An 18,460-nucleotide genomic window follows, 5' to 3' on the forward strand; every position below is an offset into this window, starting at 1 on the left:
ATTTGATTTTTTCGGCACTCAATAACTCTTACAGTACGATTTTATGGCGTTAATGGCCAATTTGAAAGGTAATATGACAGTCGACGTGGACGTCAAATTTTACATTGTTTTGTATAGTCGGTAATGTACGACACTCCGGCCACGAAAACGTAAATGTAATTATACGTCAGCTGTTTGGCAATGACGAATATGACTAAATCTAACTAAATGATATAATGCGAGTTTCCCTTTACATTCACAATTATTTCCTTCCATCTTTGTGTGCCAATTTAACGAAGGAACCACTAGAGCGGCTATTTCGAGGGATCATGGGATTGAGGGCTGGGCAAGACGGTTACCTTAGCTTCCTTCCCTATTATTCCTCTACAAGGGGGCCCAGGAGGTCGTTTATGGAATGCATTATCCCCGGGTGCAAGGGCCTAGGGGCCCAAGGGTGGAGGGGGGAAGGGTGTTCAAATCGGCCATTGGCCACATTGAGGAGGGAGGGGGGAGTAGCGACGCATGAGAATTTAATCAGCTCCCTCCGGAGTCGGCCGTAGAGAGCGAATTATGCAGCGGAGGGAGAGAGAAGGGGGAGGTTGAGTTGGAGTACACCAGTCTGCACTCTTAGGGGGAAGGACAGGGGGCCTTCTGCACACCCCCCCCTAACCCCCTCACACACTATGCGTAGTCGCTAAATCAACCTCTAACTCAGCACACTGGTCTGATCCACGAGGATAATATTATTTCTTCTTTAAATGGTGTCAATTACAATAGCAAAAATTATCACTTGACTTTTTTCAATCCTAATAATCTATAAATTTATTATTTTGAGAATGATAGCATGATTTATTCCTTACGTCATATCAAATATGGTATTAAAATTATAACTCGTAGTATTTTAATCCTATTGATTTACCTGCATTTTTATTTATTTACTATTTTAGGTATGATAACTTCATTTTTTCCTTACGTGTCATCAATTACGGAAACAAAAATTATAATTCGACGTGTTTTAATTCGAAGACGATAGTTATACCTTATTTTTGGAAATGATAAGATTAATTCTTCCTTAAATCATATCAATTAAAGAAAAAAACTATAATTTGGTGTGTTTAAAATCGATGAGCGTATTTATTTTTAGCGAAAAATGATATCTTCTTTAAATCGTGCGCATATATCATAATAGTAAAAATTATAATTTGACCTTTAAAGAATGTGGGTATTTATTTTTAAGGAAATGATAGCATTATATCTTCCTTAAATAATATCCATCATGGTAGTCATGTAATTTCACGTAACATCTGAAGACCCGAATAACCTGCTCGATACATTTGTTTTTAGCATTTGACCACGAATCGGAAGGCGAAAAAACTGCCTGTTCAGAAAAATCCTTAATTCCACAATGTAAAATATTTTAACCCAATTATATATCGAAACGAGAATTTACAAAAAAAATACCCTTGAGATATTCTTAAATAAAAAGATAGAGTTTCACCTTCACGGCGAAGACCCACTTAAGTTTTTATTTCATTTCGAAGAATAGCATGTTGAATCCGATTCATAACATGGAGAAGAATGTGGAAGAGGAGTTGGATAGATGGAATGAAATATGCTTTAGGAAGATCATGTAATGGAGAGGACTATCAGGCTGGTCTTCCTGATGTGTGGTTTTGACGAGCGATTAAAACGATCCGCGTGGTTTCAACAATTGAGTGAGGTATTTCATGATCTATCCAAATCGCTATTTGTCTACATTCAAATTTAAAACAGGACGATTTTTCTAGTTATTTTAAGAGTTCGACAACTAAGGACGTCGGGAAAACTAGAGACTCTCGCCAGAACTGTTAGTCGTTCACCTCATGGCCAACCAATATTTGCAGCAGCTATCACTGATCGATGTAAAAAGGAAAAACGCTCAGAAATATGAGGTTTTCAAGTATTGAAACGTATTGGTTTCAGTATCACCCTTTGAAAATACATCAAAGGAGAGAGGCTACACATATGCAGGCAAAATATCACGAAATAAAATGTCATCACTTTAAAAGCATCTGGCATTCAGATCGATAACATTTGATGGTTTCTGCATAGTTATAATGATACTGGACCAGCATACAATGAAGAAGCGTGGTTTGACGCTTACTTCCGCGGAACCTATTCTTCAGGTCTTCAACTATCCTTGATGGTTAGCAAAGATAGAGGGAATACGACGTTACTCTCACCTCATATTAGGGTGGTTTCCTATTATTTTTTTATTGCCTAAAACGAAAGATTATAACTCCTGGAGTATGTATTTCACGCTTTTGGATTTTTAAATGACGATATCTATTTTTCGCGATTAAATGAAAAGTGAAAATTTTCAAGCACGCGAAAACGCGACGGGTAAGCATGAATGCCGGGAAAACTCCGTGTGACGTCGTTCTGGTTCCCGCTGCGGCAAGTGAGGTGACCTTGGGGCTAGGCTTTGAGCACTGATACGACGCAGGATGCTAGCAGGTAGCAGAGTACCATGCTAGCTGGTAGCGCTTGGCTTAAATAAGGATTATTAATACCTTATCAAACGAAGAAAACTTTCCGACCTTAGCCAGTTTTAATAGGTGATTATTAAGACGTGTTTCCCTGAGCACTGTGCCCCATGCATGCATTGGTAACCTCAGATGATGTAAAACTCCTATCTACTCGTATAGAAACTAGGTCCCTGTGACGTCACGTGGAGTGGCATCGCATGGGCACCAATCTGGCTTTTTTCAAATGAGGATAAAATTGACCCTTGCCATTCTTCTAAACCGGTATTTCTAAAACAAAATAATTTGTATAATATGAATATACTAATGGTGGGTAAGGAATCGCAATCAATGCCTTTCATTTTCTTTGATGAAGAAAACTACCCTATTCTACCCCCAGGGTTTATTGAGGGCTTTCAAGTATCAAAACGCAGTGATATCCATATCGCTCATTGGAAATACGGGGGATTAAGAAACATAATGGTCTAAGTCAAAACTCAAAGTTTTTCCATAATTAAATAATTATTCGCAAAGAAGACGGAACTATGCTGAGGGCTAACAGTATGTTTATGTTGCTGCATGGAGGTCCCTAGTGTAATTATGACTTGCACGATTCTATTTCTAGGTAGAAAGACTAATTTTGGAGTTGGTTGCCTTGTATATCTCAAAATCAACAAAAATTGACTTTGACCAATGTTTCTCAGCCGCCATATATTAAAGTACGGAGGGTGTGCATGTACACAAAAAATATCACGAATAAAATTTTCTCATTTTCAAAAAGCATCTACACGGTGAAGGAAATTTATTTCAGAATAACATTTCATCATGTCCAATCTTTTTTAAGGATCGCTTATATTTGATGGTCCCAGCTCAGTAATTGAAAAATTTCGAAACCACCGCATGGACCACGACACAATGAAGGGGTCTTTTCAAAAGTAAAACCTTAACGCTCTCAAACGCGGCACCCACGCTTAAGGTCATCAGTCGGCCCTTCTGAGGCAGCTCTAAGAAAATCACCGCGTAACAAGTGAGCATCGATGCGCGGCCCTCTTCTCCTCAGTCTACCCCCGGGGCCTATTTATGGTGCTTGGATGCAGAGGGATATTCTAGTGACTGAGCGAGGTTCCTCCGAGATCCTACAGGCAGGGCTACAATCGATTAGAAGTCGCGACCTCAGAGTCAACATCATGGATCACGTAACTATTAAACTCCTTGCTCAACATGAACAAGACGACCGCACACGGCAGTTCGGCAACCGAAAATAGAGGCTAAAATTGAAACTGCGTTACTTACAAATAATGCCCTTTTTGCTATTACTCTTATTCACACTGGGAAAAGGTCATTAGATAATTCCATGGTATGGTACTTGGAAGAGGCGACCGACAGCTGAGGTCATGTGCGCCATTAGGGAAGGGTAGGTAAGGAAGGATGGAGAGAAACCCGGCGTCGGCATTCACCTGCTCTTGATAAAAGGATCCAAGAGGACCACGGCTTAACTTCGCATCCAACGGACGGTGTGTTGCGCTCGAAATGGATGCGTACCAGAATAATAATCCATATAACATTCATAAAGGGATCGGGCAGTCTCTGAGAATTCTCTACCACCGTCGGTATTTGAACCCAAGACCACGGGGTGGGAAGCCAACACTCTATCCACCACACTGACCCGATCCCTGATAAGTTCATGATAGAATACAAGCAACAAATGTTCAGTAGGCACCACACTTAAATATATAACTCCACTAACGACCATGGTTTCGACACTAAGTCATTTTCGATGCGATGTAACAGGGTTTCTCTCATGTATTTATACCAGAGTCAAGGTAGTGCATTAATATGAAGTACATATGTAGGGAGCGTGAGGGGAGTGAGAGTGGGAAACAGTTTGGGTGAAAAATGAAGGCCGATAACATAAAACCGACAACAAATTGGGATTTGGGTAGAGGTCAAGGTTTTTTCGTCATAGGGAGGCTTAGCTTTAACAAAGGTGAGTCATTAGAAAATAAAATATTATTACTTAGTCCAGTCGGGAAATTAAAACTCTCAAATTTTTCCATAACAGCTAATTTAAACCTTTTTTCAACACAATGCAAAATATTTACGTGAAAGTCGCTAAAATTATTGCGCAGGCATAAATTATTTTACATCATCAGATAAGTCGGCATATTGAATGATGGTATAACTTAGCTCTTATCTCCCCTCTCCTATTAGTTATCGTGTTTTCATTTACGTATTTCTTCTCATTTACATCCTTTATTACTTACCTAACCTATCTCGTTCAGAGTCTTCCATTGTCATCCTCGCTAACCACTTGTCCTTCAATGGTTGTCTACATCAGGCCTTGATGCCTCATAATGGACCCGATTAAATTATTATTTTCAGTCTTCTACGTGCTATATGAGAAACGATAACGAACCTCCGCAATGTATATTCTCACAAGAAGCTGTTGCTATTACACGCTTGAAAAGACCAAAACCTATTGAAATATAAGTATACTTGGAAAAGAACTAAAAAGAAAGGACTTTTGCTTTTATATATCAGCATCATTATGGTCAGTATACTGGTCAACAATCCTAAGATTGGTCTGACGCAGCTTTCCGCTCAATTCTCCTATCAGCTAATCTTTTCACACCTACGTATTTATTCTCTTTCACATTTTTCTTTACCTGCTCCATATATTTTGATCGAAGCCTTCCTTTCCCGTTCTTGCCATTCCCTTGTCCATCGACGGTTGTCTTCTTTTAATATATAAGTTGAAAAATACTAGTATCATTTTTAATTACGAACCGCAGCACAAGGTTGACTCGCCGACTATTGATTGAATGAGTTAGTTTAGAGCCTGCAGCAGTCTCATAGAGAATGAGGTAGTCAGAAGAAGGCTCCCCAGCGCGTAGCATTTCCTCACGTCAATCTTTGGCACGCGTGCAGGAAGTCTATTGTCTCGGCAGCCCGCGCGCCAGGAGCCGTGGCCTCCCACGGAGAGAAAAGGCAGAGCACAGAGCTCCACGCGACTTAATGAATTCGCTCCTCCGCGAACACCTTTTGTCAGGAGTATTCACACCGGCGCTGTTCTATTCCAAACGCCTTCCGACCGACAATTCGAAGGCAAGGAACAGAGAAGCTGGCAGGTCAGCGAATGCATGGTAGAATACCTCAGGTATAACAGGTTACTGTCTATTCAAGCCATTGTCAAGAGTGTAATACCAATAGTCCCACCTCTTTGTGCGAGTTTCCTTCGTGGAGGTTCCTCATAATTTTATTATGCTTTTTCTTAATGTTCTTCGTATGTCTCTTTCACCGATGGGATCTTGTTATTGATTTCTAATCCACTTCCTATTGTAGGATAGTCTTGGAATTGCACACTTGCTTGCATATGATGGCTTAACAATATTAAATGATCATATGTTTTAAATTTTGTTCCATTTTGCTCCAATTAATTAAATAAACTTCATTATGGAAAAACAGTGTAAAACGTTTTCAATAGATGGCGTCAGTTACAATTGCCTTTAGCAGACAATATATTTTAAAGTTTTAGTTTTATCGATTACATTATTATCCACACCAAATTAGAATAAAAAATAAATAAAATTTATTTAAATAACATTCTTTTTCCAAAAAAAGTATACAAACCAGGAAAGTAATACCCACTCTCCGGATTCGAAGGTAAGGAGCGATGAAGATACTATCTCAGCTAAATCGCGGTTAAATAAAGTATACCTTCTAATTTCTTTGAAAACGAGACAGTGGTGATCTTTTCTACTTCATAATTTATCGAGCAAAAATTATTAAATGCCCTCATTGTGCATTTAGCAGTGATAAGAGGGCGCAACTCCTTCACGATTGTTTTTGTCACTTAATACTCGTTTAAACAGCAATGTTATCTGGGACGCTCAAGGACATGTCGACATTCGCCTTTATCTCAAACTTGATATTTTCCTCTCATCATTATTTTGACGCAAATTTATATTTGAGCCACAAGTGAATGTTAATAAGGGTCGTTCGTATATACCCTGAATGTTGGGTAGGTGTGGTGTATTCCCACCCAGGGGGCCCGGATTCAAATCCCGGAGGCGGATGAGACTTTTCAGAGACTGCCCGAACTCTGCATGGGTGCCTTGTGTTGGCACTTCAATTACAGAACACCGTCCGTCGTATGGGACGTTAAGACGTGGTCTCCTTGGCGCCTTTCGTAAAGAGAAATGCTGACGCCGGGTTTCTCTCCACCCTTCCCACCCTAATCTTCCTCATGCGCAAATGGCCTACAATGTGGGCCGCCTTCTCCAAATACCATATAAACAAAGGAATAATCCTAGCCTATGTAACTAATACTAAAACTGAATATTCCACCAGAACTCGAATTAAATCAGTTGTGACTATTCAGAGAATCATCTAGACGCTACACAGCAACTTGCACTCGGTTTCAATTTGCGATCCCCTATTTTTTGTCAACGCACTATTTTTGGACGTTACTGCTGGTGCTGAGTCTACAAAATCCATCAAATGAATCCTAGAGTGAGCTAGATTAAGGGATTTGCTACGTATATTTCCCAAACGGCCACCTCCATTTCGCTGGTAAGCATTTTCGGTCTGCACTGCATAGTCTTGGTCAATTTCCGAGATTTTGCTGGCGTAGTAGACTGCATAATGAGAAAGTAGAGAATGAATGATATTAAGTTCTAGATGATTCCGTCTGCAATGCTTGCAAAGACTCAAACATTAACCAAGGCGACGCAAGAGGAGCTAAAAATGTTTTCAAGTGTAATTCAAGGCCGATGCATTGAAAATGCGCTGGAACAATCTTTCAGTAATTTTCCGAAAAACATTTTTTATTTTCTTTCTTTTTTTAAACTGTTTTCGAGCATACTAGTATCACGGAAAATTTAAATTGAAATAAAAGGTTCCCTTGCGTAGCCGTATTTAATTTTTGACAAATGAAATTCTTAATCAGACATAAGACATGCGCATGGAAAGGAAATTATTATAAAAAAGTAAACTCTGCCAAAAAGACCAAATCTAAAAGCACGGATGAAGTAGCTTTGAACAAATTAGTTATTTTTAGCAGCTTAATCATTCAGAAGTATTTCGGGTTGAAAAAAATCACAGCAGCATAATGATAACACGCTAAAAACGGGGTCGTTCACACAGACTTGAAATCGCAATTCCATAAAAGGATCCGGTAGAGAAATTAGAAAGAAAAGTGATTTGACGAAAAAGGTGAGGCTACCTTCTTCAGGTATTTTCTCATAAACTTAAAATGAAAGAATTCTTAAGTGGCCGCTTACTTTTCAAGAGTTAGTGACGTCACCAGAGGTTCGGCTAATTGACTCATGCAGACATTAGTGTAACCATGGGGGGGTTTCTGTGTCACAACCCCCTCTTCCCCTTTAGCCTATAAAATAGGCGCCAAAAAGACGTAAGATGGGCTCAATAGTACCTAGTGACGTAGCCACGGGGGGGGGGGGAGGTTCTATTGATTACAACCCCGGGTTATTTTATTTATTTTCTTCTCAAAACACCGAATACAGCTCTATCCGGCCATTTTTTACATCGAGGTATTCAAATATTTTAACAATTGCACGTACACGAGCAACCACACCCTGGGTAGTGGAAATCTACCCAGGCATGATTCGAACCCACGACCTCTTGCTTGGCAGGTGAGGACTACACCCTGCCGCCACCGAGGCTGGAAAAAATCATTCGCCTTGACCGGGATTCGTACCCGGATCCCCGATTTCCGGTCGAGTGCTTTAGCATGTTAATCAAACGAGGGGACCTTACAACATCCTGGCGTGTTTCTCATACACCCCGAAAGGGCCCCGAAATATCCGGTAAACCCCGCTCATTTGAAAATCTTGGATACGCCTCTACGTTCAGATGCATCCAATCGTTAACGGAGATAATATCTCACTAGAGTGTTAATATCAACGAACCTCCTGAGATGGATACGCAAGTCCGAGTAGCGTAGAAATGGTGAGTCGCGCGGCAGGAGGCAGTGACGTAATTAACTTAGCTGCGAGAGAGAGAGAGAGATAATGCTGTTGATTTTTCTGAAGAACTAGGAGACCGATCGAATAACCCAACAATACGAATTTCATTGGTTACCTATTGTTATCCCAATCCATAGCGAAAGATAATCGATAAACGAGCCTATTACGTCAGTTGGTGTTGCCGAGCGGGAGATAAGCTCCCCTTTACAAGTTTCTGAGAGACAGTCACCTTAAAATAATAATACAAAATGTATTGGCACCGGCTGTAATACTGAGCTTTTTGTGGAAACGTATCATTAAATTTTAATAATACTTATTGGTCTTGGTCATCGTAGAATGCATTTGAGCACTGGCCTCAAGATCAAGAGTCGACTTTAAATTGTTAGGAACGTTAAAATAACACTATTCCAATAACATTGAACACTATTATTTATTGCTCTATAAATATTAGTACCAATCACTACATGTTTCCTTTAGTATATAGATATATGTATATCACAGTATCGATGGATTCCATTATCTCTCATGTAACTTACAAACTTAAAAATGGGCGGTGAAAAGGACATCTTCATTGGGATAGCCTAGGGCCTCTTTTCATCTAATTCCGGCCTTAGGATCCAGCACGTGGGTATTGAGCTATGTAATTATAACAGGCATGTCACCATTAGGGCACAAATTAATCAATCTCTTTACCCATTACTCAGTAAGTTACCATTGCGTTTAAGGTGATGCCTAAGAAACACTTCTGCCATTGTAAAAAATCGAAGACTAAAATGAGCTCGAAGAAGTTCAATTTTCTCTAAGATAAAATAAAAATATTTTCACAAGCGAGAATTCTTGATATGCAATGACGCCCCTTCGAATTTTAAGATCTGTCAATGGCCTTGTCTGAACGTCCGTGATATCGAAATCGACCCAAATTTAAGCAAATCTAAGCGTAATAGGTCTCCGATATCTCCGAAACATTTTTCAGCGTACCTGAGATATTTTGAAATTTGCCTTATAAATTAACTTAATTTTTTGAGAGATAGCTAGCTGAAAATAATGTTAAATGTATTGAAATCGGAAGTGATACTAATTTTTTTTCAGTTAAATTTCAATAAATTTAAATAATAATTTTTGGTGTTCATCATCGTTTAATGTCTATGAGGGCTGAAAGAGAGGAAAAAAAAACATTATAATCAGTTCACCGCTGCTGTTCCGATCCGTCGCATTCTCTTTCCGTAACGAAGATTCGAGTGTTAGTCTCCCGGTGGAACTTTAGGTTTTACGACGACGTCGTTAAGTTCGCGAGGTTGATAAAGCTCCGGAAACGAGTTTGGGTTTGCCGGCGCGTTGGTCGTCAAAATCCGCAGCGCTTCCCTGCTATCTGCACTCTATAATTGGGAAATGAGTGATTTAGTAAGATTTACGGCCTTTTTCATGTCGCTTTATCCCATATCGAAGGTAAGATGCAGGCGAGGATTTTTTCCAGAGTGATGCAAAATTTATTCTTCTTCGTGTTAGGAAGAGAAGTTTAATTTACGAAACATCAAACAACCCTTAACAACTGGAATGGCTAAAAGGTATTTAATGAAAGAAAATCCAAAGTTTTTTTTTAACTAAGCGCGATACACTTATTCATAAAATGATTCATAGGCAACGCGGAAGACAAGATCTTGAAAATTATTAAGTTCGGATGATAGTTTTTCAATTCGTTTCACATATCATGTCAATTTTAAGTACGAGAAAAAAATTATCTAAAGGATTTCTGTTACATAATATGAAATATTATTTGTTCTCAGAGGCTGTATGTTTTTAGAAATACATTCTGTTAAAACTCAGCCTTTAGTGGTAGCGTGCCTCTAAAATTGGTGACCATTGCATATTCTCCCATCATTAATAAAACTACATGGCTCTCCGCCTCAGAATCAGTAGACCTTTTTCCGGCCGCGAAAAAAATCATACGGAAAAAATGCCTTTATATCAAACCCACGTCTTTGGCGATTCGCATGATAACTAATATAATCCATCTGCTCCTTAAATTCACATTGGACTACACCATATTAAATAATAATGTAATAATTAATCCATATTCTTGTGCTACCACATGTCACACGCTCCAAAGAAAAAGTCGAAAGTAGCGATTATAATGCAAAAATCGACTTTATTCCAAAGTTGGCTTCTTACTTAGAATTAAGGTATGGTTGCTTAGATAAAATTAAATTAACTGAAGCAATATCAGTGAAAAATATCTAACCTAAAAACATGTGGGAAGTTAACTTTGAACACATTACTTTCTTACTTAACAGTGACATCATTAAAATTTTCGAAAAGAAAAAAAATCAATTTAAATGGCTAATTTTTCAAGAATAGTACCTATTAAATAAATCTATAAACTTTAAAATTAAAACTCTGTTGCATATTGTTTTTTACGTGTCGATGATTAGCTTAAAAAACCTTCAGACGAGTCTGTTGGCGTTTCACCTCAATTTTCAGCTTCGCATAAACGTCATATGGCACACAGTTTATCGCTATAGAGAAATTCGTTTTGTGAGATGAACCGGATCGCTGCGAATAATTTTTTGAATAGCAGTTCAGTAAAAAAAATAAATAAATACGATATGCAACTGTGCATATGTGCAGAAATGCGCATAAAATGGAAAAAGCGGCTGGAGTGCGCTGGCAAATAGCAGGCGACTAATTGAAAACATATCGACAGCGGCCGGACGTTTAGTGCAACAAAACCTGCGACTGGGATATTTTTTTTTCAAATTTGTCTCCGGTACAGATTTTTATCGGAGGGAGAAAAAACATTGAAAACGATCAAGAAAGAAAAAGGTAATGCATTTAGGATCTGAGGATTGATGTGTTCATCGGTGGTTCCGTCCGCGCAAACGGCTGCAGTAAAAAAGTAATATGAGAAAAAAACAGTCCTCTACTTGATTGAGTTTTAAATTCGAATCGAATGCACTCATAAACCGATCGTTGAGCGTTCAAACCGTCACCGAATTCATACAGGAGGGCTTTTATGTTAAAAAATGTTTCAAAAATTTTAATACTTTTTTCCTAATAACCCTTCACTTAGAGATAAAATATACTTTTGCAAACTTACGAAAAGGATAACCAAATATTCGTTCCATTAGCTTGTTCAAGGTATTAGATAGAATTGATGTAAAGAAATGGTTAATAACTTGGTTCCAAATTACAAAAAATGGAATTTTAGAGAAATTTAAAAAAAACACTCGAACATATTTTATTCCCACCGGCATTAAGTTCCAAATATAAGAAATAAATCTCTCCTACGCACACAGAGATCAAAAGCGAATTCAGTGGCATTGCACAATATTCCACGAACTGTGGCACAGGCGGCTGCATTTTGTAAGTAAAATCATTGCGCTTCTAATATTATTTCTATTCTTACTTGGAATTTATTGTTATTAGTAGCCATATGCTGGTTGGTTGCATCGAGTTTCCACGGAGAAAAATGGTCAACCACGCTACCCACTAAAAACTTTACCAAATTTAAAATATTTTTTGGTGAAACTAAATTGTAGTAAGAGTTCTAAGTCGTATTTTAACTTAGCTTGCAGGTTGTAATGAGTAACATTTTAGCATTTTCAAGAAATACACAGTTGGCACACTCGTAACAGAAAATTTTCAACCATAAAATAGTTACATATACACCATATGCAATATGCAGGAGGTGGAGGAAATTTAGCAGTCATTCACCCATGCCTGCTTGATTGCTTTGTGGAGGGCACTAAATACTGCACTCCGCCCATCTGCAAGAGACAATAAGCCGTGGTCCCCTTGGCGCCTTTCGTTAAGAGAAAGCCAATATCGACGCTGGGTTTCTCGCAGTCCCTCATTCCGCACCCTTCCCTTAGGCGCAAATGACTTCGGCTGTTGATCGCCTACTACATATACGATATTATAATTTCGTGTGAAATATCTTGTAAACTTTTGTGTGTAAGGCCTATAACAGAAATACTTTGGGATTTTCGTTTTTCAATGCATTTAGAGTATGCTCCTACATGTGAGGCATGAACAATAGGGTGGGCCGAAAAAAGGTTTTTTTTCTGATAAAATTTTCCCTGTGCGGGAAAGTTTTGAAATGATATAAGGATCTCGCACACAAAATTTTTTTTCAAATCGGATAATATTAACTACTGCCGCCAGAGCTATAAAGTTTAAAATTTTGCGAAAAATCAGGCTGATTTCAGAATCAAACGGCTATGAAGACGAACTTTATGTAAATATGGGATAATGGATAATAATTTAGAGTAGACACATGTTTATAGTTAATAAAAATGAAATTTGAAGTTTATTTGACAAAACCTATGGTTCATACAATGTCTACGAATTAACAACAAAATTAGAGTTTAGACCACCCACACAACACAACTCATTTTTCCCTACGTTTCTAAAATTCCATTTTGGGGGCTAAATTGCAAATAAATTAATATTTATTTCGATTGAATTTAATTTTTTAGCAAATAAGTCATCATATGGTAGTAAATAATCCCACAAAAAGTAATAATAAGGTAAATTATTTTAAATTAACACCAATCATAATGACGAATAACGTAACTTTGGAGCTATTTTCATCAAGAAATTCAGCCAAGGCTGAGAAAGAACAGAACCAAAGAAAAATAAATATATTTTATAACAAGCATTGCGAGCTAAAAAGAATAAAAGTTAATTTTTGTTCAATGAAATTTTCAATGAACTTCGATGCAAACAAATCTGTTGTTACAACTCTCGGTTATTCTCGTTCTTTAAATGATTGCAGAGTCACCAACGTATTTTGATGGCCATTTTTGAACTAATCTCCATATTTAATTTTAAATTCTGAATAATAATCAAGATACGTTATAAATCATAATAAAAGTGTTGGAATATTGCATTGTCATCTGGTTCTGAGTTGTCGTCAAAATTTCAGCTGGACAGCTAATCGAAAAGTAGTTGAAAATTGAGTTGCAAGATTTGACCCGAACAAGATGGCTAACGACAAAGCGAGTTTATCAAAAAGCTTATAATCTAAAATAAAATGGGTGGAGATTTTGCACTCTTATTTTTAAAACTCGTTCAAAATTCTCATTTCTGTAGGTCAACTATTAATTGTTGATAATAATAATAAATATTAATTAAGTATATATTGAGCATCTTGTTTCAAACTGACCGGCCTCCCTTTTTTCTTCACGCACAGGATGGGCTCCGGTCGCAGGCCAGGTCTACGTGAACCCAGAAGCGGCGGCGGCGGCAGCGGTGCAGTCTGCCGCATCTCAAGCGCCAGGCGCCGACAACCTGCTCACGCAAACCGTCTACGGGTTCCTCGACTTCACCACCACCATCGGGAACACCATCATGGTGTTCTCGCCGCAGAGTGCACCAGCCGCACCCGGTGAGTGAATATGACGCCATATGATGGTAGCTAAAACTACATAACGAGGGTATTTATACACAAGAACTATTTTTCTCCGAAAGTTTCAAAGAAACTAATGCTTCTTTTCTAGTATCACATCGATATGGAGGAAAACATGCACTTTAGCAAAAGTACGATAGGGATAACAAAGTATTCAGTCCGTACGTTTGCTCAACGTAGTATTTATTTAATTTTAAGGGAAAAAGAAATAGTTGACCTTTTAAATGTTCTCATTATAATGTTTAAAGTAAAAATCTACTGGCTGAAACATTTCGCACGTTCAATCAAAGAGGTCATTCTTTGGAAAGTTTCAATTTATGGTATCTCCTGAAACGTTGCCCTAGCATAATCACAGCTATGCTTGACGCTAAGATCGCGATTCCAGCTGTGGCCTAACGTTGCAGCTAGTATTATTGCGCGCTAGCCTAGCGCGGCCAAGTTAGACCTGCGAAAACATGGCCTTGTGATTACGAGCTCAACTCCATTTTGGATCTGATACTAGCACTAGGCTAGTCAAGTCAGTCTCGGCTGTGGACCGCAAAGGGTTTAAGATTAAAATCATTTCAATATTTCTGTAAATAATAATAATAGCAATAATATTTTAATGTCATTGATAATAATAATATTTTTAAATAATTAATTATATGAATTCATATTGAGATATATAGCTCAAATATTAAAATACATTATAATACATTAAAAACATTCCCTTTACAAAGACTTAATACGCTTGTCCCTGTGTAACAAATACATCTTTTGATTTATAGTGCAAGAAAAGAGAAAACCCTGAAATTACATTATTTTAGATTAAAAAATACATTTTTACAATTAAGAGCCACAACAACAACGCTACAACAAGTTTTACAATTAAGCCACAACAGGCTCATCAGTGGGTACTTTATAATTTATTTGCAAGTAGTTAAAACACTTTAAACGATAAATAAACTCATATTGCCTTAAAATTATAGTCCTCCAGCAGATAATTAAAAAGTTTACTTTAAACAGCCGAATATGTTTCTAAACAATATAAATATATAATGTAAATAACAATAATAATACAAAAATAATAATGAAAATAATTCTTTATTAAGCGATATTGGGGCTAGAAAATACCGGTATATCTTCCATTTAGCCCCTCGGGAATTATGGGGGAACGGAAGTCCCCTTCCTGGTCTCCTCTTGATCCTCACTCCCCTACCAACCTTTGAGTTGAATCACTGAGCTAGTGAACCTTTCGAGAGGACTGCAGTGACTCCGCCTAAGATCGACGTTGCTGCTAGTATTATTGCGCGCTAGCCTTATGCGGCCGAGTGGTAAAAGCGATCACAATTGAGTATTTCTCGTATATACGGACTCGTACCAGGAATTTGCGGAGTGGTCGAGGTCGTTGGGATATTTTTTGAAAGCTGCAATTGTGAAGCCACTCCTACGCTCTTGAAGATTGCTGGCGTCGAAGCCTTGGGCGTGCAACACGAATGGATTTCAGGCAGGTTGCTCGGTGGGTGTAACCCTACTGCATTAACAACTAATTGGCTTCGTGTTTCATCGAAATTGCCAAGTATTTTCCGCTAATTTCGCGTCACGGCAGGAAAGAGTACGGGTGCATGAGGATATAATCCTCTAAAATCAAAAGACACGGAAAAGTTTCTGTCGAGAAAAGGCCTGTCCCCGTGACCGTGCGATGAAAAGAAACAAAAAGATTTTAAAAAAATTATGTGAACTGAATCGATGGGGCTTATCTTGGCGAATTGAATTGAGTTATTACGAACTTCACCTTTCCGTAAACTACATTTTCTGAGGTTTCCTTATAACTCAAACCCCAAAAAGGACAAGCAACAGTTTATTTCAAAGGATTGATTTTCTAAACTGAATTCTTAAAAATAGCGTATAACCGTCAAAAACCAATTAGTGAGGAGAAAATGAACACGACTTTATTTATAAAAGACAAAAACCTTTTTAGACACCAATTTTCTCTCAAACTCAATATCCGAGCATAGAGCTGAATTTCAATACGATTTCGCGCGAAAAAAGAATACGAGTCGATTAGGGTCACGGATTAATCGAAATATTTGCTAGGCGGAAAAAGGGTAGATATTGAAAAAGGCTCCCGAAAATAAATACACATTTTTACGAAATGGTCAAACATATTTGCAACGTAAATGAATCTGCTGAGAATGATTAAAAAGAAAGAATAAGAGACAATTTTGGATTCCAATATTGCAGAAAAGGTGGCACTGAACGAATTTGTATTCTTCACGGCTAGACATGTCGACGCAGTACTTGCATCGGGCTAATTTAAATGAAGAAATTATATACTGCTGCGATAATTTACTGAGAGACTATACAAACTATATAAAGAGATGACGAAAAAACTTTCGTGGTGACAATGATTTTTATACTACGATAGAAAAAAATTATATCTCCTGATACTGAGGTAGAAGCAAAAATTAATCGGTGCCATCATCAGCATTTGAACCTGGTTTTGCAGAGTGGAAAGCCTGGAAGGCACAGTAGCCACCTGATCCTCACAAAATATGTGGGAGTTACGAAAACTATGCAAGCTATCATTGGGTACACATATAAAAATATCAATATGTGGTTGAGTCCTTAAAAAGCTTATATATAACAAGCATGTTTTCAGAAGATCCTCGGGCAAAAAAGTGAAAGATAAGGGTAGGTACTTTGCACTCCTCAGGTTTTACCTTAAATGCAAAGTGAACATATGGGATCTGATACAGACATATTTCATTCACCAAGTAAATAAATTATATAGGAAAGAGGGGAAATTGACCAAAAATATCTGCGAGCAAACAGCATTACATGGTTTTTACCTAAATGAGGTTGAAAGCCATAACAGACTCAATAGCAGTGGCGCCGACTCCATAGGGCCTGACGAGACCCGATTTCCCTCAAAAATTCGTTATGGGTGTGAGGAAAAAATGTGTCAGGCTTTTCGATTTTTCCCAGTGCCCAAATATCGAGACTCGAGTTATCAGGGTTCTAATGTTGATCACATGACTCTTCTAAAATGATTAAAAATCTTAGAACGCACTACTTATAGAATTTCCCGGGGCATGATCCCCGTTTTGGGCCCCCCAATATTTTTTGTAAGTCGGCATCCCTGATGAGGAGGGGATGGGATTGGTGCGGTGGCTAAAGAACTGGCCTCCCACCTTGTGGTTCCGGGTTCAACTTCAGGCGGTGAAGGATATTTTTCAGATTCTGTCCGATCGATATCTCTGCACAACACTTCGTCCGTCGGATAGGAGGTAAAGCCGAGGTCCCCTTGGCGCCTTTCATTAAGAGCAAGAAAATGGCGAGGCCGGGTTTCTCCCCACCCTTTCCTCCCAAACCACCCCTAACGGCACCAATGACAATTAGTGTTGAAATATTTGTAAGTGGTCCTGAAGTTCATTAAGTGCATTGCCTACTTTTGGAGTAGATCAATCCCATTCCACAGGATGAGAAGCCGGAACTCAAAAGTACTTTTATTGAGTATTTTGTTCCACCATAGTATGCAAATAGTTCATAAATACCGGAATTATGAAATTAAAGGACGCGGGAAAGATTAAACACATAGAATAGGGTATAAGAGAGAATAAAGAAAAGAAGCGTGAATTGATAGAAGCCAGGACAATAGTCCATCCAGATGCAAACGCAAATTGTGGAATTATATTCAGCAGACACAATGTTATAAATGGATCAGAGTTGTGAGCGTGTTATAAAATATAACCATTCCTCTATTTACAAGTCGGTACATCATTTAAATTCGCGAGTAAAGTCTCATCAAAATGTTCACTTTAAAGACGGTAATATTAATTTGAGTAATAAAAGCTTGGTAATTATCCACTCAAGGACTATTCAACCCGAATGCTTTCAAAAATTACTAATTAATTTTCCAAGGGTAGAATTCCATCGCCCTAGGAGATCTAATCTTGTTATTGGAGTTGTACCTTTAGTGATGGCACTAAAAATATCGGAACCATTTGGGTTAAATAAAAGTTGTGTAGAAAATAAGTACATCGCCATTACTCCCTTTGTCATGACAATATTCCTCAATGCTGAGACAGCAACTACGAAATCATTAATGCAACATGCGTAGCCATTGTAAAATCATTATGTAGAAACTAAACTCAGGAGAAACTTAAAAGTTAATTTTTCACAAAACTTAAGGATGACATAAAAATAATGCTTTTGAAATTTCTAAAGCCATTAGATCATCTCTCTCAACCAGAACAAAGAAAAATAATTCGCCATGACGTTGAAATTTCTAATTTGACACAAATAAGTGTTCCAACAGAGTTAATAATCATAAAAGTTGAGATTGCGCTGCCGACCTCATTCAAAGATTTTTTCAAGTAATAACTCTGGTTGAACCCAAAAACCCATACACTCGCTCTTTATTGCGCCTAAAAAATCTCTCTTGAAAGTTTTCTTCTCAGTCTCCGAATATTATAGCCCTCTAGACGGGCATAAAAAGTTTTAACAGTCATTAAACGCTAATAAAGTCTAATTAGTGCGGGTTTATGAGTACGAAAGAAACATGGATTAAACACATAAATATCCCAAATATTTATTCCTTT

General features: G+C 37.9%; 1 protein-coding gene across 3 annotated transcripts in view; it reads left to right on the forward strand.

Annotated features, from left to right (window-relative positions):
- Positions 1–18,460, forward strand: part of LOC124162110 (proteoglycan 4) — a 673,012-nt gene that overhangs the window by 613,995 nt on the left and 40,557 nt on the right. For all 3 annotated transcript variants that reach the window (XM_046538503.1, XM_046538505.1, XM_046538504.1), the window contains exon 5: positions 13,662–13,856. In XM_046538503.1, coding sequence (XP_046394459.1) covers positions 13,662–13,856 — 195 coding nt within the window. The remainder of the gene's footprint in view (positions 1–13,661; positions 13,857–18,460) is intronic.

The sequence above is a fragment of the Ischnura elegans genome, chromosome 7 (genome assembly GCF_921293095.1).
Source record: "Ischnura elegans chromosome 7, ioIscEleg1.1, whole genome shotgun sequence".
NCBI classification, from domain to species: domain Eukaryota; kingdom Metazoa; phylum Arthropoda; class Insecta; order Odonata; family Coenagrionidae; genus Ischnura; species Ischnura elegans.